The following is a 27,976-nucleotide window of genomic DNA, read 5'->3' on the forward strand; positions in this document are numbered from 1 at the left end:
GGAATAAATCAGCATAGTCACCAAATAAATATATATGACGAAAACTCTGCATTTCCAAACATTTTTCTATTACAATGGAATACCCCAATCCTCAAAAATACTTTTAGCACAACCACTTTGTAATTGCAAAATTTTGTAACTATTACGTGGAACCTAAGCTATGCTAAATTAATAATAAAAAAAATATCATCCGAGATCAGAGAAGACATCAAATGAAGATCACTTGGCAATAAAATTCTTCAAAATACTCACTCATATAGCACTTTAGATGATTGAATTCTCGATTTCTTATTTTCGATCTTCGAGCTTTTCTCGGCATACTTCTCGTTCTTTGCAATAGCTTTTTCAACAGCCTTTGCCTTACGAACATTTTCTGATCTCTTCATCGGTCTTCCCTTCTTCATCTTTCTGTTTCGAGATAGGTACATAGTTAGGGGTTTGTGGAAAATCAATATATAGATAGCAATAATATGGTAGAATGAAGTTTAAAAGGAGCTGTGAATTCTGACAAAGGCGTTTAAACAAGTATGTTCAGATACAAGTTACAGCCCCGGGGTTTGGGTTCATTCGTATTTGCATAAACGCTATGTTACATTCTTCGATATCAAATAAAAAACCCATTAATGAATGCCAAGAAGAAAATCATTTTCGAATATCAAAATCCCATTAAGAGACACGGGTGATGTGGCCAGAATCTTTTCCATGTGAACAAAGCTACGGCATGGGGAATTTCATTATCTAGAAAAGCAACACTACAACTGAAAACAAAACTATGGAAAGCCTCGAACTCCGAGAATTACAATGAAGCAAAACAAGCTTGCAAGACGAGAAGACTAGACCCGTAAAACTAACACACTGCCCGAGAAAAGCAAGGTCAAGGATATATACACTACACCATGTCACCATTAACCGCCTAACAATCCCTGCTAAGTTCATAAATGCAAATACCCGAACCTAAATGCGAGCTTAAAAGGTTCCGAAAGTCAAGTTCCGGTCTTCAATTTATCCTCTAATTGGAAATACTAATCTAACAATTCCAACTACCAACCAAACTGTAGAGATCATTAATAAAAATACTCATCAAGCAACACAACAAAAAGGAATCAATATAGCATTAACTTCGCAATTTCGTTTTCGGTCCAGAATTCGCTAGAAAAATGCCTTTACCCTTGAATCATACTATCCCCAAATATGCTATCAGCTCAGATTGATAGAGCTTTCAACCAAATACAACTCAAAGACTCCAACTATAAACCCAATCTTACATATATACAAGCCTATATATATTCGTGTGTTAAGAAATTAGCAAATGAAAAAAAATATAGTAGACTAAAGTAACACCTACAGTATTGGAGTAGAAGAACCAGGCTTTTGAACTCCAGTCTCCGAAGTGTCCATCGCTGCAAATAAACCAAAATTTACACTAAAAATCAAGTTTTTTAAGGTATAAATGTGTTAAATTCAGAATCAAAGTTACTAGTTCTTTATTATCTTTTAAAGATTGGATTGTTAACAAAAAAAATACAAGATGAAAGCTACCTTGATGAATCTCGGGAACGGTCCCTTCGTTGAAGTCCATTGAAGCGACGCCATTTCGCTTCTTCTTGTTCCTGTTTTTCGCCATGTCTTCGGAATTCAGAGATCAGACAACTGAATAAGAGAGAGAATAATCATAAATTGAGGATTCAAGTTACAAACCCTAGGGATTCTTTTTCTTTTGAGATAAGCAGTAGGAGAGCCGCCAATCCGACCTTCGAAAAAGGCCAGAAAGCCCAAATTTAAACTACCTTTTGGGTCTAAATACAATCTTTCATTCTGTTCATTCCATTGGGGAACCCAATAAACCCTAAACCCAAACCTTAAAAATGGCCAAAATCAATTCTAGGGTTTATACGAGGCCCAGTAGTTTTAATATATATATATATATAATTTGATTTATTAATGGATTAATTTTATTATTATTATTATGGGGTCACTAAGATAGTATATCTTCAAAGATAACTCTCAACCATTTGACATTGAATGCTCACACCCTTGGTATTTATGATACTCGAACCTAAAACCTAAAAAAATAATAACATTTCATGAGGCTTAGTTATAAAATAAGACTTCAAACTATAATGTTTTTTACAAATAGGTTCTTATAGTATTTTTTGAATGATCACGATTACTAACGCTACCACTTTAGTTGTCTAGGCCGTAAACGCCATTAATTTTCTCCGTTAATTGACACATATCACATTTTGTTAGTTTAAAAAAAATCTTTTAAAATTAAAAAAAAATAAAATTATATATTAAAAAAACACACAATTTTTTTGAAATAACCCCAAAACTTCAAGAACCTTAATTTCAACCTATAAACCCATGCAATCGTCGTCTTTTGTCGTCGACGAAGCTCTACCTAACCTCACCTATCCCCGACGATCACTACTCTTATGAAATCACAACTGATCGACGACCAATCGATGTTTTGTACATCACGAACACTAAGATGAAAATCGTAATCCCGCGCAATTCTAACGGTCAATCGGTAACAACTACGATAGAGTATACTATGAGGATGGCATGGACTAAATCAGCGGCGGTTGTCATAGTTAGTAAGGACGACAGTGGTGGTTAGGGTTATGATTTTTATGAATTGCTTTTATAAATATAATAATATTTTCATTAAAAAATAAATTTATCATAACATGACACGTGTCACTTAACAGAGAAAACTAACATCAGTTACGGTCCGGGCGCCTAAAGTGGCAACGTGTAATGTTAGACACCGAAATTATTCAAAAAACACTGTGGACACTTATTTGTAAAAAGTGGTATAATCTAGGCACTTATTTTATAATTAAGCCAAATTATAATACCACAATCTAAATTTTTTGATATCCCAAATGCTCCCTTCCCAATATATTTTTTTTAAATAACATCTAATCTAATTAAATAAATTAATAATTAATACTAAAAATCAATTATTAAAAATAACATTTTTATGCCATGAAAGCATCCACATGCACTGCAGTTTGTTAGTAAATAACCAAACCAGAAGACCGATCCAGTCCTGCTTCAGACAAATTCACTGATGTGGCTGTGCAATTACTCCAGCTACTTCATCATTAATCAGACATAATGAACTAACAGGTGAGCCGATTTTGGATTTTTCCTTTTGGCCACAACAGCATTGATCATTCATTAACCTGGTAACTACTCAATCTGGGAGAAAACTGAAGAAAAAAAATAAGACAAGAAGCAGAGAAACAATGGCGGATACTTCAATGAAAAGAAAGGGGTTGGATTGAAGGTAGAAATCAATAAAACTGCTTTTGGGGACATACCCCTGTATGTATGTCAGAAATATCATATCTCCTTCCATTGTGTTCATTCATTAAAGCTTTGTCCAACCACATGACTCTACCAACTAAAGAGAAAACACAAAGTTGTAACCCATCAACTTTTGGTATTCAAACTATATATATGTATACATAAAATAATGATCCAGAAGATAATTCCACGTACTGGAATCGCTCAAGTTTCGAGATTGCATACTCAGCCCTGACTCAGTCAAGGTGTTCAGCTTGTACAATTACTGTCTATGTACAAAATGAGGGGCATGCCTTCGGATAATAAGGAGTTGTAAACCTTTACCGTATCACAATTTTAAAAGAACTGATCATACCTTAGGTCTTTATATGATTTTTAGTTTGAATTAGTTTTTAAATTTTTAATATTTTAATTTTATTCTTAAACTATGAGTCACATGTTAAATTGATTCGTAAAATTTTGAATATTCTAAATTCATTTGTAAACTATGAAATTAATCTATAAATTTTTGAACGATTTAGAGGACACTAGTGGAATATTCAAACATTTGGAGATCAATTTAGAATGAAATTCATAGTCTACATATGGGTTTGGAATGTTCAAAGTTTAGGGATTGATTTAAAAAGTGTTATAATTTGAGGATGAAATTAGAATGTTCATAAGTTACGGACCAAATTAAAATAAGAGTTATAATTTAAGAATTTATAGTGCAATTAACTCAGCAAAATACAAAATAAATTATTTTAAGTAAACTATAGTGGATGATGCATGCCATTTTTAAGGAGTACTAATTATTTTGAAATGTTAATTTTATTTTTAATATTTTTATATAAAGTTGTAAAATATTATTAAAAAATAGGTGTCAGACTCAATATTCATATGTATTATAATATAAGTACATATTACTCATGTTAAATTCAATTGATAAAATCATTAATATGTTATGTTTTGGATGAAAATAAACTTAGGACCTAAGCCGTATGGTGTAGAATCTCTCACATGGGAGAGTTAAGGGTGGGGTGGGGGTTATCCTAAAATTAATCTAAAAGGAAGTTAATGTTTGATTAAGTGGACATGAAGTTACTAATGAGATTAGATTAGCTTAACCACTTAAACTTATGATTAGTACACGTAAGATGAAGCCAGAGCTTATTGTATAATATAAATATATTTCGTCTTAGGCCCCTATATATCCCTACAATACTATATATAAAAATCCAATTGGACTTTAGAGTTAGTCCATGAAAATGATTGCTAACAAATGATTTCCATTGACATTAAGAATTCTCAAAAGCATACTTTTAAAAATAAAGAAATCGAAAACTAATCATTGTAAATTACTCCTCGAAAAGCTAAATTATAACGTTTAATGCAAAAAGAGGGAAATCACTGCAAGTAATAGGGCTTTAGTTGTATTTGACATTAAGAACTCACATGAAATTATTACTATGAATACCTGTGAGAGTGTTTATAAATTAGATTGGGTGGAATTAAATTTATATATAAAAATTTAATTTAATTTAAAATATAGATATTAAAATTTAATAATCGGTGTTAAATCAAATGATTTTTTTATATTAGTTGCTTTCGAATTTTGATGGCATTTTCATATTAGGGTTTATTTTATTATTATTATTATACAGTCATATTAGGGTTTATGGTTGAGACTATGTGTGAACCTAATTATTAAGATTGCAGACAAACTTTGTAATAAATGGTGGTGTGTTTCATCTGGGAGAGGCATTTTCATGAAAATCCTTTCCTTTCCTTAATAATATCAATGATGTTGCTAAATGTTGATATAGAGATTCATCGGAAGGATAAATTAATAAAATTTATAATAAAAGAACCAATTTAATATCAAAGACATCTTTTTCAACCTTAATAACGTATCATATAAATTATTTACGCTAAAATTGTTTGTAATTTCATTTATCATAACATAAATATAATGTTGCAATTTAACAACAGAATATTTTAAAGATGTCATTATTATCAATGGGATTAACAACTCGAATGTTCATACACCACTTGTAAGGAATTTATAAGCAAAACGTAATCAAAATAATTATAGACTAAGACACAATCAAAAAATATGATTTAACGTGATTCGACCCTGTATATCTATAAAGATGAAAGAACAATTTTATATAAACTCTAAAAATAACTGAGATCATGAAAATAATTATATATCTCCAAAATAATTATCTCTCATTATCTTAAGGATTTCTTTATGTTTATAGAGAAAACAATATTGATTACCACGTGTCATGTCCTCTCTGTTGAATGTTGCTGCCAAACAGAGAATTTTTAGATTCCACCCCAAATGTAAAAGAATCTCTCTCACTCATCTTTGCTTTGCGAACGACCTATTAGTTTTCAGTCATGGCTCCCTTGAATATGTGCTAGGTGTACAGAGCACCTTAGAGAAGTTTTATGAATTATCATGCCTTAAGTTGAATGCACTGAAGACTGGATTTTTCGCTTGTGGCTTGAATGAGAGTACTCTTAATCTGATACAATTAGTTACTGGGTTTAGGGTGGCACAGCTCCCTGTTAGATATCTTGGGGTGCCCCTAGTAACTCGTAAACTCACTGTGAATGATTGTGATGCTCTATTGGTGAGAATCAAAGACAAACTAAGTCAATGGTCCAACAAGAACCTTAGCTTTGGGGGTAGGCTACAGCTTGTTAAAATTGTCTTGTTTAACATATTTAATTATTGGAGCAGGCAACTCATTCTCTCCAAGGGGATCATTAAGGACATTGAGAGGCTTTGCATGCGTTTTTTCTGGAAAGGTAGTAACACCTCAGCCAGAGGAGCTCGTGTAGGCTAGAACCAGATTTACTCACTAAAGTCTGAGGGTGGTATGGGACTTAGAGATCTTGCTCTATGGAGTAAAGCCTGTTGCTTATTGCTAATAAAGAATATTATGGGTGGTTGATTGTAAAGCCCACTTTAGTTGGATTTTAAAAAAGCTGTTGAGGCTTCGAGAGGTGGTTAGGAGACTGTTTTTTCCTTGTGCTAATTGGGGCCTAATTAAAAGCAAATGGATATGGGATAATATTAGAGTCAGAAAAGAGAAGGTAAGTTGGCACAAAATTACTTGGTTTCTTGCTCATATACCTAAGTTCTTCCTTATTTCGTGGATGGCCATCATCGATAGGTTGCCTACTAAAGATAGGTTGGTTTGGTTTGGCTTGATTATGGAAAATGGTTGTGTTGTGTGTGGTACTGGATTGGAATCCAGTGACCATCTTTTTGCAAATTGTTCCTATGCTAAGGAAGTCCGTGGTGTTGTTTTAGCTTCTTGTGGGATTCGATATGACTCGTTTAGCTGGGATGAACGACTCGATTGGCTGATTGAGAACTTGAAGGGAAAATCTATTCGAGTGCGGATTCTTAAGCTCGCTTGGATTGGTTTTCATTATTACATTTGGAGGAGTGTAATCACAAGAATTTTAGGGGGTTAACACGTTCAGTTGATATAATTGTGAATAGGATAGAGGAGGTTGTGAAATACAAATTGTATAGTCATTGCATACATAGGATAAATGATGTAAATAGGCACTTGTGCCTAAGCCGGGGCATGATCTAGTGTTGAAAGCTTGTTTGATTTTGTTGCAGCTAAACTGCATTCTTTTGGATGAATATAAATTACTTATCCAAAAAAAATATTGGTCACCACATATCCTTAACTCATTAAAAAAATTTATTTGATTTTGTTTAATTACCAAATAATTTTCAAGTACTAGAATTATATTAAAATTTAATTTTATTAGTAATGAGAATATAAATTATTATTAACAAGTTATTATTCTATTAATTTTATTAAAATAATATATAAGAAATAAAATATAAAAAATGAAAAATTACACATGATATATATTTTTACTAACAATTTTTTTAACAAACGTAATAAATCAATTAAAAAATGATAGAGTAATGAGAGAATTGAGAATGTTGAGAAAGGTGTGCAATTGGGAAGCAGCAAAGCTGCAAAAACTGCAGAAAATGGAAACACATCTCACAGTTTAGTATCAAATTTCGACTTGTTATCGTACTTTGAGAAAGCCAAAGGCCAAAGCCACAATCAACTTTGCCACAAAAAATATAAATTTTATTATTATTATATGAAAAATACGAAATATGAATTATAAGCAAGTATTCGTCCCTTTCATCATTATATAATGTCTATATACATCCACCTCTCTCCATAATGTTAATTTAAAAAAAAACAAAAACAAATCTTTTATTTTTAAGACCTTATAAAATATATTTTCAAAATTAAAATATTAAATTCATTTTATTTGTTGATTTTTTACAAGTGATATATGTAAGGTTTTTTCAATAATGATATACGTTCACTTTAAATTTTGATTTTCTTTATTAATTATTCATTTTAATTTATCTCATACAAAATTTTTTTATTATTAATATATATGTGTCTACTTAAACATTTTTAGATATGTGACTACTTTTAATATATATATATATATATATATATCTTAAATTTAATTTTAATCATATCTAAAAGGAAAGTAAAGAGAATATTCTAGAAGAAGGAAAGAAAATAGTTGAAACGAAAAAATTTAGGACCTTAAGAGAATAAAGAGAAATAGTGAAATATATATATTCATATTTGTGGTTTGACGTATGGTTTGCTTGGCTTTTGCCTTCATCGCAATATTAGTAGGGGCCACGTTACCGTTATGATTAATCTCCCTCCACTTATAATATAAGTTTATTCAAAGAACGCAACTCTACTCATTTATATGGTTTAGGGGTAAAGGAAAGATAAAATTACTTTTTTGCCCTATTAAAAACAAATCAAATTTTAATTATTAATGGTTGGTTTTGACATTATTTGCAATTACACATCTACCCTTTTATATATCAAGTTTATTTTAGCAAAGACTCTCTACTTATTTAATAATTATTATATTGCACGAATCATGGTATCGATGGTAAAATAATTATTGTTATTTTTTGATATCCTAAGTTGGAGCACCAGAAATACCAGAGATACGATCATTTAATATCAAATTATTGAGAGTTATATTTTAATAGAATATTATCTTATACTTACCCTATATTACAATAATAATAATAATTATTATTATATTTGTCGTGAAAGCTACCGTTTCCCATCCTTCTATTTTTCCTATATCGTCTTGTACGCTAAGAATCAAATCCAATATTTATTATAACAAAAAATAAAATTAATATTTTTCGTAGAAACTTAAGAAATAAAAAATAATATTTAAAATATCGATTTCTCGTGCGACTATTTTTATATTTTTTAATCATAGATAATAATACCAGCTCTGAACTAATTGTTGATCGTTAATATTTTTTATATTTTTCATAATTTATTTACTTAGTAAAATTATTTATTATTATTAATTAAAAAAATCTCAAAATATAAGTCAAAACAAGTTTTGGAATTTTAATCATTTAAACAAAAACAAAATGCTAAAATTTAAAGAAAAAAGGAAAATGATCTTCAAGGACAAAATTTGTTTCCATGTCATTTTCAATTCCATTATCCTTGTAACAAGTCATGAAACATTCCCTTCAAGTCAATAACGTCAAGTTTTGTGCAAGCGAGGGCAAATGTGTTCACCAACTTACCGCAAAAAACGACCACAAAATAAAACACTTAATATTTCATGGCTCATTTTTTTTAATAAGTTTTAAATTTAATCATAATCTTACCAGGAGGATAGGAGAAAGAAGAGAAGTGTTCTCAGTGGGTTTAGAACTCATAAATTAAGAGAATACAAGAAAACAAAGATAAATAATTTGACCAACCGATTAAATGTGAATACTCATAATTATTTTTTGCTTTATTAAATTTTGGTCTGAGATCATGAGAGTTCTCTAATTAATCTATCTAAATCGATGCTTATTTCACTTTGTTATTGTCTGATAACAAGTATTTTATTTTTATACATGGTTTAAAAGTTGGAAAATTCACGTTTGAAAGTATTGAAACTCATATTTTTTTTTGAATTTTTTGAGTGATCTTAGTGATATAAAAGAATGTTGTTATCTCTAGAGGATAGGGTCAAGCTCGGATTTAGAGATAAAATATCTAACTCGACTCGATAATAATAGTATAATTGACTTTTATATATTTAAAAATAATTACTATAATACCCTTATATATATTTTTCAATTATGTCTCTATTTTGCTCAATGAGAATGAGATTTTTTTAATAATAAAATTGTGTTGAATGAGCATTTTTACTTAAAAGTCATATTGAATTCGGGTTAAAGAAAATTACTTTAAATTTGAATCAAGTTGAATGACAAACTAAAAAATATCATACTTGAATCGAATTTAGATGAATAAAAAATCTGATATGACATATGATCATCCAAGTAGCTACCTACCAAAGAGTAATCAATGAAAGTTGCATGTGGTAAGTGGTTAATTTGCATCAAAGGGAAGAAAAAAGTATTAATTCCTTTAAGTAAAGAAAAGTATTGAATTCGATGACTGTAACAAAAAAAGGGGAAGGAAGAATACCCAGAGAGATTGATTAGGGGATCTAATAAGATTTTGTTCCTTTTATTTGAATTATTTGTTTATGGAAAGTGTTTTATTTGCATAATATATTCATTTTTTGTACGAGATAAATCCAAATCAAAACTTTTGATATTTTTGTCTTAATAATTAAATGATATTAACATTTTTAACTCAGGATTTGAATCGTATTCTTCCGTAAATTATTTTTTTTAAAGAATTTACAATATTTTTATATATACTTGGGACAAAAGCATTGATTTACTTCAATCAAGTTAGTTATTCTCTCTACCTACCTATATAAATATTTTTTTTCCAAATATTATTTTTCAATATACCATATTTGAAAACTACGTAAATTCATAATATAATTAATAAATTTTTTTTTGTACATGTAAGAATTAAAATATATTTTCTATAGAACCAGAAAAGGGCATAAAAGGACTTTAATAAAAATAAAAAAAAAGAAAAGGGACTAGTAACGGTAATTTTATCCAGATTTCCGCCCCGACCCTGTCCGAATCCTTTGTTTTTATCCCTATTCGGTTCACGTCCCTCCACTAACACACCTGCATCTCCATTTTCTTCCAAGAACTTCCCTTTAGTTATTTCGACAAATCTCCATCAGATCCCAACTGTGTTTTCTTTTTCTTCTTAGTTTTGATGAAACCCAAAGCAGAAACAGAAAAGAAAATGAAGCAGAAGCTCAGTTGTTTCTCCCCAAAACAACTTTGACAGCTTTTATTTGTTTGTTCAAAGCTTTGTTTCTCCAACAAGCTTAATCTATTTTGTTTCGTTTTTAAAAGCTTAGATTTTTGGGTATTTTGTTGCAGTTGTTCTGTTTCTTTTAACAAAAAATCGAGACGGTTTCTTTCTTTTTCCCCGATTCACTTCAAAACGTATGACGTTTCGATCTTATTTGTCAAAAGTTTTCAGAGCGAGTTTAGCGAAGAAATTAGTTTGAATTTCTAAGGAAAAGTTTATTTTTTTGTCCTCCCCCGAAAACGATGTTATCGGCGTCGCCTACGACTTTAGCGAAAAGCTCGCTTGAAGAAATGCTGGAGACTCTCCAGCGGCAAGATGAGGACGAGAGGCCTAAAGACTTACCGCCCGCTTTACCGTCGCGGCCAACGTCCAAGGCAAGACTTCCCTCGGCCCGCCGGTCGCTTCCGACGAACTTCAAAGTCGTTTCTAACGGCGAAAACGGTTGTGGCTGTGGCGGATTTAGTGAAGTTGAAGGGAAAGAGGAAGGTAAAAGAAAGGAAGAGGAGTTGGGAGAGAAGATAGATGTTTTTGGGAGCAAAAAACTGAGGAGAGTTGTGAATGTGGATTCACCTTATTATTTGGAGGCAGTGGAAGGGATGAAAGGGGAAGATAAGGTTTCTGATGCCAAAGCTGAGGTTAAGGAAATAGGGAAAGGGAAGTCGAACTTAAAGGTAAAGTTAAATGTTAAGTTGATATTGTTTCTTCTTCTTCTTCTTGGTTGATTTGTTTTATGAGTTTGGTACCCAACTATCCATGTTTTAATACCATCTAAGAAGCATTGAAAGATGCCGGGGGAGATTTGAAGAAAAAAATAGTTCTGTAACTTTTGTTTAACTTTGATCGATTTTGATTATAACTATTTCTTACTGTTGATATTGTCTTACTCTGTAAACGATTAAGCTTTTTGTTTAGCATGCTTACAAAGGGATCTTATTAGCCCTTTTTGAGTTGATGCAATGCACTAGATTGTTAGTCATGGGGGGAAATCTGTTATCTTTTATGGACTTGAGAACCTGCAGAGTAGTTTAGCCTTTGTTACGAAATTTAGACTACCACTTTAGTTCTCTTTTGCTGAAACATTGAAAAGGAAGGATCACCTTGGGCATTTGTTTATCTTCTGTGAAAATGGTTTAAGTAAATTGAATTTATCGTGAGTGGTTTTGGTTGCAGAAGCGTCGTGTATGGTACCGGCAATCCAATGGGGTGTGGGAATCTGGAGCTATACAATCTACATCAGGGGAGGAATCATTTGTATGCCTTTCTAATGGAAATGTAAGTTCATATGTGTCTTGACTTTTTAAATTGTTGATGAGCCTTCGGTTTTCCTTTAAGCAAGTTTTCATTTTGATTTACATTGTATTGTTGGTATAGGTTGTAAAGGCATCAACCAGCGAGCTTTTACCTGCAAACCCAGAAATTTTGAATGGTGTTAATGATTTAATACAGCTTAGTTATTTGAATGAGCCGTCAGTTCTTCACAATCTTAAGTACAGATATGCTCGTGATGTGATATACGTAAGAAAGATATAATACTTACTCGAGCACTAGTTAGGACTATTTCTGCTACCGAGCTTCATTTATACATTTTTTTCTTTTATGTAGAGTAAAGCTGGTCCAGTTTTGATAGCAATCAACCCGTACAAAGAAATCCAAACTTATGGAAAAGATTTTGTCACAAGTTATAGAGAGAAAGCTACAGACAGCCCTCATGTTTTTGCTATAGCAGACACTGCTTATAAGGAGATGATGAATGGTGAATGAAGTCATTCTTTTCTTTCCTTTCTGAAGTTTGCATAAACAACTGACAATTTGCTTGTGGTGATGCGTTTTCTGATGCTCTATTAATTCTGTTAAAATTCTGCAGGTGGAATCAATCAATCTATAATCATAAGGTAAGTTTGATATTTAATATTGGTCTTAATATATGATAGTATAATACCATGTTCTCTAAGCAAATTATTTGTTTTATGACCTATAGAATTAACTAAAGTTATCTTGCAGTGGGGAAAGTGGAGCTGGGAAAACTGAAACAGCAAAATTTGCAATGCAGTACCTAGCTGCTCTTGGAGGTGGCAATGGCGGGATAGAGTCTAAAATCCTTGAGGCGCATTGTATGCTTGAAACATTTGGGAATGCAAAAACATCTAGGAATGACAATTCTAGTCGATTTGTGAGTTATTCTTTCTCCCCCTAGTTCATTTTCTTACTGCTATATATTGAAGGCAAATCTATATAAAATTACTCTCATGGTTAAAGAATCCTTGCTGATATTACCCTAGAGGACCAATATCCACTTTGGCATGTGTATCACATTTGCTATAGGTTTGAAAAATATGACTTATTTATTACTCTGTTCTGGTGCAGGGCAAACTTACTGAAATTCATTTTACCGAATTGGGGAAGATATCTGGCGCCAACATCCAAACTTGTAAGCATGTTGAATTTGGAAATTTTCTATTATTACTTGCAGTAATAAAATTACATAGATTAATCCTGGTCACTGACTTTATTTTTGTGCTAATGTTGATTCATCAATGACAATCCTGGATAGTTCTTCTGGAAAAGGTAAGTTCCTGACCTAGTTAAACTTTATATTATCTGTCATCATGTATGGCATCTGATGTGGATGTTTTTGTTGTCACCTTTGAGCAGTCGAGAGTAGTACAGGTGGCTGCTGGTGAACGGTCTTACCATATCTTTTATCAACTTTGTGCGGGTGCTCCACCAGCCCTAAGAGGTAATATTTCATTTTATAGCATTTCGCAGTCCATGCTATTTTAGAAAAGTTTTGGGGTCTGGGAAGTAGACACATGATATTGTTTAAAGTTTTGCATCTTATTTACTTGAATCTGTGAAATATATTTATGATCATTCGAATTGTGGCTTTGCAGAGAGACTGAATCTTAAAATGGCTAATGAGTACAACTATCTTATCCAGAGTGACAACTTGGTGATTAATGGTGTTGATGATGCACTGAAATTCCATAAGCTTGTGGTAATTCAAAAGACTAGATTTTAATGTCGCCATTATAGTGTAGCCATTCTTTTACCGTTTGATTTCTGTCACATTGGTTTTTAAGCGAAAGTTTGCCCATTACTGCAGGAAGCCATGAACATTGTTCAAATTTGCAAAGAACAGCAAGAGCAAGCTTTTGCAATGCTTGCTGCAGTTTTATGGCTGGGAGATATATCATTTCAAGTAATCGACAACGAACATCATGTGGAGCCATCAGCTGATGAAGGTAATAATGTGGGATTTAGCTTTCCATAATGACACATTTTCAGCAAACACGTCATTTTTTCTCTTCTTTTTTTTTTCTTCCAAGAGAGAGAAACTGGATTCATTCTTTTTTGTAGCATTTTTTAAGGAACTGAATGTAACACCCCAATTTAGGGGCTAAAATTTAAGAAAATATAAATTGGTGGATTTAATTTGGTATTTTGAAAGAAATAAGGGATTAAATTGTAAGATTTCAAAGTTGACAGACCGTTTTAAGAAGTGCAGGAAGTTCAGTGGCTAAACTCTTGGTTTAGCCATTTTTAATTATGAGATGTTATAAACCCCCCAGACTCCCGTATGTTTCTGGAAAATTTTCCAGTTTTCCTCTCCCGTTCTCCCTACTTCCAACTCCGATCTACTCGCCGTCCGACCTCCAAACGACAAGCCGAAACAACCATCGTGTTCGTTGTCAACCGAGGAACAAAACCCCTCAAACCTTTCGTCGTGAATCATCGCCGTTCGTCGTGAATTTCAGTCGGAAGTATCGTCGGTAATAACTCGGTTTTAGTTGGTTTTTCATCGATTCACGACGATCGAGTCATCCGTTTACGACACCTCCCGAACCATCGTGTTCCTTGTGCCGTTCCGAGTCCACCGGGTGTTCTCCTTTTTCTCCGGCGGCGGCGGCGCGTTGGGAGGTGAACCGATCAAACTTCCCGATTTGTTGAAATCGAGCTCTCCGCCGTTCAAAATTGTGAACCGAGCTTTGTAAGTATCTCGAAATCGCTCAAAATAATTTTTAGAAATTTTTCCGAGATTTTATCACTGTTCACGCGCCCCCACGCGCCGCCACTGCGCGTGGGGAAGGGAAAAGTGACCGGTTTGACCGGTTTTGAAACTGTTTTGACCGGTTTGACCGGTCACAACCCGACCCGACCCGTTGACCCGACCCGACCCGTTTACCCGACCCGACCCGTTGACCCGACCCGACCCGTTGACCGTTGACCCGTTGACCGTTGACCCGTTGACCGTTGACCGGAGTTGACCACTGTTGACCAAAACTTTGACCGGCTTTGATCGGGCATTAAACAACCTTTGACTTCGACCGAGTATACCTATCCTGACATTTTTCGACGTTCCAAATCCGATTCCGCTGTCCGTTTTTCGAAATTCGAACCCGAAGGCCTCGAAATTGTCAGTCAAACCCGTTGACTTTGATTTTGACCGAAAATTCCAAATTTCTGAAAAGTCATATTTTATGCTTTCGACGTCCTGAATCCGAATCCGAAGTCCGTTTCACCAAATTCGAACCCGGTAAGCCGTCTTTCACTAATTTATCACCCGATTCGATCCGTTTATCGTAATTAAGCTCTGTTTCTGATATAATTTATGTTGATATGTATCTGAGGAATTATTGGAAGTTGAATTGAAGATCAAAGGCGTTCGAATGGAATTTTTATGGTCGATCAGTATTGCACAGAAATCGAGGTAATACTTTACTACCTCTTTATGCTTTATGGAACATGTTGATATTGGTAAATGCATGAATAAGATAATGTTGGTCACTTTTGTGGAGTTGAATAATTTATTCACTCGATATGAATGTGGTAGAAATTCTGTAACTGAATACGGATCGAATGACTAATATAAGAGATTGAAAGATTGTTAGAATTAAATTACTAGTTTGTGGATAGTGATAAAGAAATCAGACATGGATTTGTAAATTATATTTTATATCATCAAAGGTTAAATGTTAAAGGTACTTGGATGGGAAATTATGAGAATACTTCGGTATGGTAAAAATACGAAATTACCCTTATATTGGAAAATGATAAGAATTGTCCCTGGAAGTGGATTAATAAATCTGAAAAGACATATTGATATGATAAATATATGATGTGCATAAGAAATGATAGTTATACTTAGAAATTATGGATAACCGGTTTTTAACCCCAAGAGGGTTTATACAAGATACTAGAAGTGTGTTAAGGGAATTATTTCAAGATCAGAGAGTGTTCAAGAAAGCAATTAATCATAGGATCTCTAAATTATATTATTTTCGTTAAGAGCTAATATCAAACTTATCTGGTTAAGAAATTACGGAAATGCCCTTATGAGGTAGAATAGTCTGAGATGACTCTGAATGAGAAAATACTTAGAGGATTCGTACTTAACTCGATTAAGTATGGATTTAATTGTTAAGATCCCGACTTAGTGTAGGAAAATTCCTGATATTCCGTTTGTAAAGTCTGAGAAGACACTTGACCTGAAAATGTTCAAATAATGAGTAAATACTTGAAGAGTAATTTATCGGGGTATTCTGCTATCAGAATTGTTCGAACGGACTGGAATAGATAATAAATTGGAATTAAATAATAAATCGGATTGAGGAAAAAGATTGAAATACTGTGGATCTGTAAAATGACCAAAATACCCCTGTAATAGAAATGACCCAAGAATATCACCAAGCTCAGGAATGATTGGATATCCTCGAGCTCTGAAATGAATGAAATAAAACTGAACACCAAAATTACCAAAATACCCTTTTGGCCTATATTAAGTAAATGCCTTGGATTAATTAAGGAATCCAAATAAGCATAGGTATTGGACTACCTTTAAAAGTTATGGAACATAACTTAAGTGAGCCGATCAACCTTAATAATATGTCAGTACCTGAACGACATAGATATTACTTGAATTCGTGTTCGTCTTCTCAAGTTTGGCTCAATGATAAATTTTGGAAGTATTCAACTCAGCTCAACTCTAGATCGTATTCAGTATTAAGAATTGGACGTTTGTTCGACAATCAACCACGAAGACCAAATTGAATGGGATGGAAGTACAACATTTATCTGAAATTCAGGAACGTTTGAATTACTCTGGAAAATCCTGAAGTAACTGGAATGGAGATGACTGCTAAATGAAATAGGTAACCTCAATGACTGAGGATTTAGTAAGTGATTTGGACAAGTCTGGAAACTCTGATGAGTTTACGAAGTGTACAATTACAATGGGTTATGAACAAATTAATCAAGTACGTCAGCATTTCATGATATTGTGGAAGTGTGGAAATGAAATAAAGACATTGTAAGATCTATTCAACGATGATTCCGAAAATGGTCTATGGACAAGAATTGTGGTATTAAAGAGTAAATACCCTGGAAGAACAATGAATTGACCAATCGACAGGCATTAGCTCTGGGAACTATTCATGTAAGAGTTGTCTGATAATCCGATCAACCGACATAGAATATAAATGTCCTGAACCTTCATTTCTTCCTTATCAGCTCAAGTCACATTATGAATAACTGATGATTCTGTCAGTTATTGAACTCTTTCAATAGTGATTCTGAATTCCGATATTCTATCGGTATACTAAAGATCTGTGTTCCCCTACTTGTTAAGATTATCCAATATCTTTGAATACTATCTGTAAATTCTGGTGTGTTCCCTACTCACATGAATATTTTACCTGATTTTCGATTTGATTTCTGATCTGATACTTGACATGGATTCTGATCTGATATCTGACATGGATTCTGATCTGATACTTGACTTGGATTCTGATCTGTTACTTGACCTGATTTCTGATATGATACTTGACCTGATTTATATTTTGATTTTTGATATATCCGTTTACGGACGGACATATTTTACTTGGGGGGTAATATTGGAGGAAGTATACCTGGAGGCTCCTCGGCTATGTGCTCAGGGCCTTATTTACCGGTTCCTCGGCTGTGTGCTCAGGGCCAACTGGACTTGATGGTGGGTGTATGGTTCTGGGGAACCTACACAATTTGGACTTGTTGGATGGGGGTATATATATATATGTTTTAAAAAGATCTGAAAAGTTACATGGTTTTTGGGAACACACTAGAAAACCTGTTCTGATCTCCTGAACCTAGACATCCGAAATATTTCTATCTGAAATGAATATTATCTGTCACTACCTGCGATATCAATGAACCTCAGCTCAGCCAAAGAAATCTGTAAATATCGGAATCAATAAGGAAAATACGTTTATCTGTATCTGCATGTTCATCAGCATCTTCTGGTAGTTCTGTATTACTGAGCTTTCCAAGGCTCACTCTATTACTCACCTTTTCAGGTTAAAAGAATTGTACCAGTGCATCTATTGACTTCAGTAAGGGAGTTCGTTCGGCGTTGTTACAGAGTATGGTACATGTGATTAGGGGGCATGTAATTGTATTTTGATTTATATACGAGTTTGGAAATCTGTTTTATTTTTAAATAGTGAAAACTGATTTTATAAGTTTACATGTTCTGATAAAAAGTTTTTAATTTTCCACTATTTTTACAGTGGGTCGCTCCGGTGGCCCTAATGTGACTTCCCGGATCGGATCGGGCTACCCTTATCGGTCTGTGGGGGTTACATTTAGTGGTATCAGAGCTATGGTTTGAGTCAAAATTTTTCAAGATAGACCGGCCGGTCAAATGTCAAAATATGTATGATCAGTACATGCCCCTAGACTGCAATCGTACCTCTCTGAGCCGGAACTCCAGGGCTGAGTCCCTATCTGTATTGAGTAAACCAAAGTTTCTATCTGCTAAGGCTATACTTGTACAGAAAGGAATACCAGTAACATCTGTCTAAACGCTGTAAAGTATCTCATGAGCCATGTGAGAGTTATTCATCTGAGAATTTCTGACTCGACTCCGGAAATGAAATTGAGATATGTTGCTGCTCTACGAGCCTATTCACGTATCCAATGCTGAATTGATTTCACAAGAATAAAGTTGTTCTGATTATTTACTTGGACTGAGGGAGAATTCTGAAGAGATTGATTACTCGAGAAAATTTTAAATTCTTTTATTGAAATAAGGAAAATTTATGATAAGAATGTATGCTCAGCTGGTTAAGGATAAGTGAAGGAATCGTACTTTTATAAAAGCTATTGATAGATTTGAAAGAACTGATGGAAGTTTCATTTATGCAATTATGTGACATGAATTAATTTCGAGGACGAAATTTTTTTAAGGAGGGGAGAATTGTAACACCCCAATTTAGGGGCTAAAATTTAAGAAAATATAAATTGGTGGATTTAATTTGGTATTTTGAAAGAAATAAGGGATTAAATTGTAAGATTTCAAAGTTGACAGACCGTTTTAAGAAGTGCAGGAAGTTCAGTGGCTAAACTCTTGGTTTAGCCATTTTTAATTATGAGATGTTATAAACCCCCCAGACTCCCGTATGTTTCTGGAAAATTTTCCAGTTTTCCTCTCCCGTTCTCCCTACTTCCAACTCCGATCTACTCGCCGTCCGACCTCCAAACGACAAGCCGAAACAACCATCGTGTTCGTTGTCAACCGAGGAACAAAACCCCTCAAACCTTTCGTCGTGAATCATCGCCGTTCGTCGTGAATTTCAGTCGGAAGTATCGTCGGTAATAACTCGGTTTTAGTTGGTTTTTCATCGATTCACGACGATCGAGTCATCCGTTTACGACACCTCCCGAACCATCGTGTTCCTTGTGCCGTTCCGAGTCCACCGGTGTTCTCCTTTTTCTCCGGCGGCGGCGGCGCGTTGGGAGGTGAACCGATCAAACTTCCCGATTTGTTGAAATCGAGCTCTCCGCCGTTCAAAATTGTGAACCGAGCTTTGTAAGTATCTCGAAATCGCTCAAAATAATTTTTAGAAATTTTTCCGAGATTTTATCACTGTTCACGCGCCCCCACGCGCCGCCACTGCGCGTGGGGAAGGGAAAAGTGACCGGTTTGACCGGTTTTGAAACTGTTTTGACCGGTTTGACCGGTCACAACCCGACCCGACCCGTTGACCCGACCCGACCCGTTTACCCGACCCGACCCGTTGACCCAACCCGACCCGTTGACCGTTGACCCGTTGACCGTTGACCCGTTGACCGTTGACCGGAGTTGACCACTGTTGACCAAAACTTTGACCGGCTTTGATCGGGCATTAAACAACCTTTGACTTCGACCGAGTATACCTATCCTGACATTTTTCGACGTTCCAAATCCGATTCCGCTGTCCGTTTTTCGAAATTCGAACCCGAAGGCCTCGAAATTGTCAGTCAAACCCGTTGACTTTGATTTTGACCGAAAATTCCAAATTTCTGAAAAGTCATATTTTATGCTTTCGACGTCCTGAATCCGAATCCGAAGTCCGTTTCACCAAATTCGAACCCGGTAAGCCGTCTTTCACTAATTTATCACCCGATTCGATCCGTTTATCGTAATTAAGCTCTGTTTCTGATATAATTTATGTTGATATGTATCTGAGGAATTATTGGAAGTTGAATTGAAGATCAAAGGCGTTCGAATGGAATTTTTATGGTCGATCAGTATTGCACAGAAATCGAGGTAATACTTTACTACCTCTTTATGCTTTATGGAACATGTTGATATTGGTAAATGCATGAATAAGATAATGTTGGTCACTTTTGTGGAGTTGAATAATTTATTCACTCGATATGAATGTGGTAGAAATTCTGTAACTGAATACGGATCGAATGACTAATATAAGAGATTGAAAGATTGTTAGAATTAAATTACTAGTTTGTGGATAGTGATAAAGAAATCAGACATGGATTTGTAAATTATATTTATATCATCAAAGGTTAAATGTTAAAGGTACTTGGATGGGAAATTATGAGAATACTTCGGTATGGTAAAAATACGAAATTACCCTTATATTGGAAAATGATAAGAATTGTCCCTGGAAGTGGATTAATAAATCTGAAAAGACATATTGATATGATAAATATATTGATGTGCATAAGAAATGATAGTTATACTTAGAAATTATGGATAACCGGTTTTTAACCCCAAGAGGGTTTATACAAGATACTAGAAGTGTGTTAAGGGAATTATTTCAAGATCAGAGAGTGTTCAAGAAAGCAATTAATCATAGGATCTCTAAATTATATTATTTTCGTTAAGAGCTAATATCAAACTTATCTGGTTAAGAAATTACGGAAATGCCCTTATGAGGTAGAATAGTCTGAGATGACTCTGAATGAGAAAATACTTAGAGGATTCGTACTTAACTCGATTAAGTATGGATTTAATTGTTAAGATCCCGACTTAGTGTAGGAAAATTCCTGATATTCCGTTTGTAAAGTCTGAGAAGACACTTGACCTGAAAATGTTCAAATAATGAGTAAATACTTGAAGAGTAATTTATCGGGGGTATTCTGCTATCAGAATTGTTCGAACGGACTGGAATAGATAATAAATTGGAATTAAATAATAAGATCGGATTGAGGAAAAAGATTGAAATACTGTGGATCTGTAAAATGACCAAAATACCCCTGTAATAGAAATGACCCAAGAATATCACCAAGCTCAGGAATGATTGGATATCCTCGAGCTCTGAAATGAATGAAATAAAACTGAACACCAAAATTACCAAAATACCCTTTTGGCCTATATTAAGTAAATGCCTTGGATTAATTAAGGAATCCAAATAAGCATAGGTATTGGACTACCTTTAAAAGTTATGGAACATAACTTAAGTGAGCCGATCAACCTTAATAATATGTCAGTACCTGAACGACATAGATATTACTTGAATTCGTGTTCGTCTTCTCAAGTTTGGCTCAATGATAAATTTTGGAAGTATTCAACTCAGCTCAACTCTAGATCGTATTCAGTATTAAGAATTGGACGTTTGTTCGACAATCAACCACGAAGACCAAATTGAATGGGATGGAAGTACAACATTTATCTGAAATTCAGGAACGTTTGAATTACTCTGGAAAATCCTGAAGTAACTGGAATGGAGATGACTGCTAAATGAAATAGGTAACCTCAATGACTGAGGATTTAGTAAGTGATTTGGACAAGTCTGGAAACTCTGATGAGTTTACGAAGTGTACAATTACAATGGGTTATGAACAAATTAATCAAGTACGTCAGCATTTCATGATATTGTGGAAGTGTGGAAATGAAATAAAGACATTGTAAGATCTATTCAACGATGATTCCGAAAATGGTCTATGGACAAGAATTGTGGTATTAAAGAGTAAATACCCTGGAAGAACAATGAATTGACCAATCGACAGGCATTAGCTCTGGGAACTATTCATGTAAGAGTTGTCTGATAATCCGATCAACCGACATAGAATATAAATGTCCTGAACCTTCATTTCTTCCTTATCAGCTCAAGTCACATTATGAATAACTGATGATTCTGTCAGTTATTGAACTCTTTCAATAGTGATTCTGAATTCCGATATTCTATCGGTATACTAAAGATCTGTGTTCCCCTACTTGTTAAGATTATCCAATATCTTTGAATACTATCTGTAAATTCTGGTGTGTTCCCTACTCACATGAATATTTTACCTGATTTTCGATTTGATTTCTGATCTGATACTTGACATGGATTCTGATCTGATATCTGACATGGATTCTGATCTGATACTTGACTTGGATTCTGATCTGTTACTTGACCTGATTTCTGATATGATACTTGACCTGATTTATATTTTGATTTTTGATATATCCGTTTACGGACGGACATATTTTACTTGGGGGGTAATATTGGAGGAAGTATACCTGGAGGCTCCTCGGCTATGTGCTCAGGGCCTTATTTACCGGTTCCTCGGCTGTGTGCTCAGGGCCAACTGGACTTGATGGTGGGTGTATGGTTCTGGGGAACCTACACAATTTGGACTTGTTGGATGGGGGTATATATATATGTTTTAAAAAGATCTGAAAAGTTACATGGTTTTTGGGAACACACTAGAAAACCTGTTCTGATCTCCTGAACCTAGACATCCGAAATATTTCTATCTGAAATGAATATTATCTGTCACTACCTGCGATATCAATGAACCTCAGCTCAGCCAAAGAAATCTGTAAATATCGGAATCAATAAGGAAAATACGTTTATCTGTATCTGCATGTTCATCAGCATCTTCTGGTAGTTCTGTATTACTGAGCTTTCCAAGGCTCACTCTATTACTCACCTTTTCAGGTTAAAAGAATTGTACCAGTGCATCTATTGACTTCAGTAAGGGAGTTCGTTCGGCGTTGTTACAGAGTATGGTACATGTGATTAGGGGGCATGTAATTGTATTTTGATTTATATACGAGTTTGGAAATCTGTTTTATTTTTAAATAGTGAAAACTGATTTTATAAGTTTACATGTTCTGATAAAAAGTTTTTAATTTTCCACTATTTTTACAGTGGGTCGCTCCGGTGGCCCTAATGTGACTTCCCGGATCGGATCGGGCTACCCTTATCGGTCTGTGGGGGTTACACTGAATTTGCATAAGGCTCGTATAAAACAAAAATACACTGCCTGTAGTTAGCTTTTTGTTTAACTTGTAAGTTTAAGTGGGATTTCCCCCCCTGTTGCAGCTTTAACCAGTGCTGCCAGGCTTTTGGGTTGTGCAGCTCATGAATTGATGCAAGCTTTATCTACCCATAGAATCCCTGCTGCCAAGGATAATATTGCTAAGAAATCGACATTGCAACAGGTTCGTCCAGTATTTGTTGGCAAAATTATTCTTCCTCCATCATCTCATTAGTCACATGCTATGTGTGCTGTGATGCACAATTAACAACCTGATAATATGTTGGTTATAACTTGTAATATAGGCAATTGACACAAGAGATGCATTAGCAAAATTCATCTATGCAAGCTTGTTTGACTGGCTTGTGGAACAAATCAACAAGTCACTTGAAGTTGGTAAAAGATGTGTTGACAGGTCCATAAGCATCCTTGATATTTATGGGTTCGAGTCATTTAAGGTAAGTAGTTTCTAATTAGCTATTTAGATATTATAATTGTGTAGAAGTTTGTTCAACTTATGATTTTTGTCTTCCAACTTTCAGAAGAATAGTTTTGAACAGTTTTGTATTAATTATGCAAATGAGAGGTTGCAACAACATTTCATCCGACACCTTTTTAAACTTGAGCAAGAGGTAAGCAAATCAAATTTTAAGCTGGATTCCCCGTAATCAGCCTTATTTTCCTGGGCATGCAAATTTTTCATAAGAAGTTCTAACCTGGTTCACAGTTGTTGATTCTTATCTCTGGATTTGGTTTCCCTTCCTTAACACAAATTGTTATTTTGACCAACTTCCCATATTTTTTTTTAATTTCAGGAGTATGAGTTGGATGGGATTGATTGGGCCAAAGTTGATTTTGAAGACAACCAAGTGTGCTTGGACTTATTTGAGAAGGTAATTTGGTTCAATAGGTTCTTTGTCGGCAATTGGTGTTCTCTAAGGGTTTGTTGGTCTCTTTTCCCTATATATCATATAGCATGCAGTTCTTGCGTATGTTGTCTTAGCTTTGGTGCTGATGCTTGGTTTTATATTCTATGGTAGTATGGTTTTCTTTCTATTTAGAAATTTAGTCTTACTGAAGATTGTTTTAGCTTCGGTGCTGAATGCAGATGCTGGCTGGAGTTTTTATTTCCTTTTCATATTTTGTTTCGTTTGAAATCTGAATGTTATTCTTCTGTTTTGGTGTTTATTTTGCAGAAACCATTGGGAATACTTTCTTTGCTGGATGAGGAATCAAATTTCCAAAATGCAACTGATTTTACCCTTGCTAATAAGTTGAAGCAGCACCTGCATTCTAATTCTTACTTCAAAGGAGACAGAGGCAGGGCCTTTGGTGTTCGACATTTTGCAAGAGAGGTCAGTCACTGTACTTTTGAGGATTAAAAGGATTTTCTTTTCATTCAATTTCAGATGAAGATAACAAACCCTGAAATATGATTCAGAAAGTCTAAATTTTTTGAAAGGTTGAATTTGTTTTGATAGTTGATTCAAATGGTATGGAATACTAATAAGATGGTAATGTTCAAAGCATAGACGAAATTACTGATTTTTGGAGTTCTGCCAGGTACTGTATGATACTAATGGCTTTCTGGAAAAGAACCGAGATCCTCTGAACTCGGGGTTGGTCCAACTTCTGTCATCCTGTAGTGGCCAATTGCTACAATCATTTGCCAAAAAAATGCTTGATCAATCTCTGAAACCAGCGATTTCATCTGACGCTCCAGAGCAAAGTGTTGTTAAGAAGTTCAAGGTAAATTTGATTCCTTAATAGTTGTGATTATAACTGGTAGTTGTAATGTATTTTATGGTTCCCATCTCTATTGGAGAAACTTTCTTACATTGATCTCTGTTATAAAGCATTCCAGCATTTGCCAATCCTTCAAATATGATATTAGAGTATTTTTTTTATTCTTGCATGTCCTTTTTTCTTGGGTATTTGATATGTGAATTTACCTTTGAAATCTTTCCTTTGTCAGTGCAGGGGTAGCTAATATGGTAGTAGAAATATTGGTGTCTACTGCACAATGACACGCTTTGTGGATGATTATGTTTTTCTTCTGTACTTGCAGGGCCAACTTTTCGAACTAATGCACCAGTTAGAGAATACTACACCTCACTTCATTCGCTGCATAAAACCAAATTGCAAGCAGGTCTCTGACAAGTATGAAGAAGATGTTGTCCTGCAGCAACTTAGATATTGTGGAGTTTTGGAGGTTGTTAGAATCTCAAAATCAGGATATCCAACTCGAATGACACATCAGGAGTTTGCAGAAAGGTAGCGGCTAAAACCTTCTGTAGTTTATGGCTTGTTTTATGTTTTTTTAATTTTTTCTCTTTTGAGCATAGTTCTCATAAATTCAAGTATTTCATAGGTATTGGTTCCTACTGTCAGAGACCAATGCATCTCACGATCCATTAAGCATTTCAGTTGCTCTTCTAAAACAATTTAATGTCCTCCCTGAAATGTATCAAGTTGGCTATACGAAACTGTTTCTTCGAACCGGACAGGTAAGTTCTATACCCTTGTCTTGTTTTTCTTGTTTCTTTCAGTTTTTGTGCTGTACTTTCCAATATTGGGTACCTCTTTGCCCAAAGACTTCCAGTATAATTCTGTGGGAAATTAAAGCCTGAAATATCTCTTGATGCTGAGAGTTGGACCTTAAATTTAACATACTGAGTTTTGGAAATAGAGCTACCAACTTATTTCATTCTATTTATGTTAAATAAATGTAATAATTTCTTTGATTCTGTGTCTGGCATGCAGATCGGTGCATTGGAACATAAGAGAAAACAGGTGTTGCGAGGAGTAATTGGGGTTCAAAAATACTTCCGCGGTCACCGAGCTCGTTGCCTTTTCCTTGAGCTCAACAAAGGAGCAAAAAATATACAATCATGTAAGCAGCTTCTTCCAAGCAAATATTCTTTCCAATATATATTGGTACTGAGAGATCCTTTGCATGTTTTATAATTCTTAGTTGTCTTTTTTGGTCTTAAGTACACATGGCTTCATATATTTTGGTTTTGTGCAGGTCAGTTTAGACTTTAGACTTTAGTCTTTAAACATCATCCTCACCTTTTAACACTACAGAGGCTTGGTGTAAATTTATTTTTGTTTTTCTTAAGTTGATTCCTTTTCTAGATCTCTGGCCTTCTATATTTTGCCAATTCACATTTTTTATTATTTTCAATTGATCGACGGATATTTCCTTTGTGATGCAGTTGTTTGTGGTGAAAGTATCAGAAGGAAGTATGGTATTGAGGCAAATAGGTGCTCAGCATTTGCTCCTCAGTTAGTTGATGAGCAGTTGGCATCAGTTATATATTTACAATCTGGTAAATTCTGTGTTCTAACTAATTTTGTTTCTTTCAATTGTCTATTTTTCTCTTATCATTGTCATGTTTTCCTCCACTGCAGTAATCCGTGGGTGGTTAGTCCGGAGACATTTCGATAACATTCATAATTCAAAACAGTTGAACCATTTAAGCATAAAATCTAAACGAAAGACTGGTAGGAAGCTTTCTGAGGCAAAGGTATTCCCCACGGTTGACATGGTAACATACTAGAGTTTTTTCCCTTTCCTTTCCTTTCCCTTTCTTTTCTTTTAAAGATATTTTCCAAACCAGTTTTGTTCTCTCTTTTTTGCATGCCAAAGAGCATGTTTTACTTTCTCAATGTTCTCTATATGCTGAAAATATGAAGGATTTACTCGGACCCTATTTTTGGCTGACCAGGAAACACCACACGAGCAGCAGATTCAAGTTGTACCTTCTGTTATGTCAGAGCTTCAAAGAAGGGTACTCAAGGCAGAAGCAACTTTGGGGCAAAAAGAACAGGAAAACACCACTTTACGTGAGCAATTACAACAGTACGAGGCAAGGTGGTTGGATTACGAAGCAAAGATGAAATCAATGGAGGACATGTGGCAAAAGCAAATGGCATCGTTACAGGTGAGTTTGAATTAGGTGATTGTTGTTGACCAGCACAAAAGGTCCTCTTAGTTTCTGTCAGTGCATGGTTTAATTGTTTGATAATTGCAATTTATTGCAGACAAGTCTTGCTGCAGCCAGAAAGAGTCTTGCTGCTGACAGTACTGCTGGTCAGCTAGGAAGAGCTGATGTCGTATCACCTCGCCATTATGATTCTGAGGATAACGTGTCCATGGGATCTCGAACTCCTGGTGTGAAAACTCCTGTTGGGGTTAGAGAGAATGGCTCATTGAATGCAGTGGGAAATCTGCTAAAAGAATTTGATCAGAGGAAACAAGCTTTTGACGATGATGCAAAATCTTTGGTTGAAACCGGAACAGCACAACCAGTTTCTGATGTGAATCCTGATGATGAACTACGAAGGTTAAAACGCAGGTTCGAGACATGGAAGAAAGATTTCAAGATGAGACTAAAGGAAACAAAGGCAAGACTACATAAGCGTGGGCATCAAGAATCAGACAGAACTCGAAGAAAATGGTGGGAGAAATTAGGTTCAAGATCGTGATCGAATCCCACCTTGAAATGATCATCTTGATTGATCATAAAATTGTTGCTTAAATGACAACCAGTGTCCATTCTCGGGTACAGTTACATTTACTGCAACAAATAGAGTTGTTTTTTTTGTAGTCGACCCAGTGAGGGAGACATTGTGCTTGTATATCTTACCAATTTTTGTTACTCGGTGGGAGGAATTACCTTGTGCATAGACAAAATAGGAATTCGTCGTGTCGAGACAGCTCTTTGAGTTGTTCGATTTAGTTTATGTATATTCTGTTGTCAGTTGATGTAAGCTCCAACATTGTAGTTTTCGATATACAGATGAAATGTGTTCATATGCCTTTCCCTTAATTATTTTGTCAGAGAATCTGCAAT

At 34.6% G+C, this 27,976-nt stretch overlaps 1 protein-coding gene across 2 annotated transcripts; it reads left to right on the forward strand.

The window, feature by feature from the left end:
- The first annotated feature begins 10,722 nt into the window (after positions 1 to 10,722).
- LOC120160132 (myosin-2-like) lies at positions 10,723 to 27,933 on the forward strand. Of its 2 annotated transcripts, none has more exons than XM_039170570.1 (24): positions 10,723 to 11,284; positions 11,784 to 11,885; positions 11,985 to 12,128; positions 12,216 to 12,366; positions 12,478 to 12,505; positions 12,615 to 12,783; positions 12,978 to 13,041; positions 13,165 to 13,178; positions 13,266 to 13,350; positions 13,505 to 13,608; positions 13,717 to 13,855; positions 23,183 to 23,301; positions 23,423 to 23,575; positions 23,660 to 23,749; positions 23,933 to 24,010; positions 24,314 to 24,472; positions 24,681 to 24,866; positions 25,186 to 25,391; positions 25,489 to 25,624; positions 25,881 to 26,010; positions 26,336 to 26,449; positions 26,532 to 26,647; positions 26,849 to 27,064; positions 27,165 to 27,608. In XM_039170570.1, exons 1-24 carry the CDS (start codon positions 10,856 to 10,858, stop codon positions 27,606 to 27,608), a joined length of 3,576 nt encoding a protein of 1,191 aa, XP_039026501.1. In that variant the 5' UTR covers positions 10,723 to 10,855. The 2 variants fall into 2 exon arrangements, with proteins under 2 accessions (XP_039026501.1, XP_039026500.1); XM_039170569.1 differs by having other exon boundaries at positions 10,724 to 11,284; positions 26,532 to 26,668; positions 27,165 to 27,933.
- The last annotated feature ends 43 nt before the right edge of the window (positions 27,934 to 27,976 follow it).

This window comes from Hibiscus syriacus, unplaced genomic scaffold (assembly GCF_006381635.1).
Source record: "Hibiscus syriacus cultivar Baekdansim isolate YM2019G1 unplaced genomic scaffold, ASM638163v2 tig00111392_pilon, whole genome shotgun sequence".
Classification (NCBI taxonomy): domain Eukaryota; kingdom Viridiplantae; phylum Streptophyta; class Magnoliopsida; order Malvales; family Malvaceae; genus Hibiscus; species Hibiscus syriacus.

Coding starts and splice junctions, on each gene's coding strand:
- LOC120160132 (XM_039170569.1), top strand. CDS start 10,856: ATGTTATCGGCGTCGCCTACGACTTTAGCGAAAAGCTCGCTTGAAGAA. Junction 13,351..13,504: donor TGCTCCACCAGCCCTAAGAG/GTAATATTTCAT, acceptor GTGGCTTTGCAG/AGAGACTGAATCTTAAAATG. Junction 23,576..23,659: donor ATGGGTTCGAGTCATTTAAG/GTAAGTAGTTTC, acceptor TCCAACTTTCAG/AAGAATAGTTTTGAACAGTT.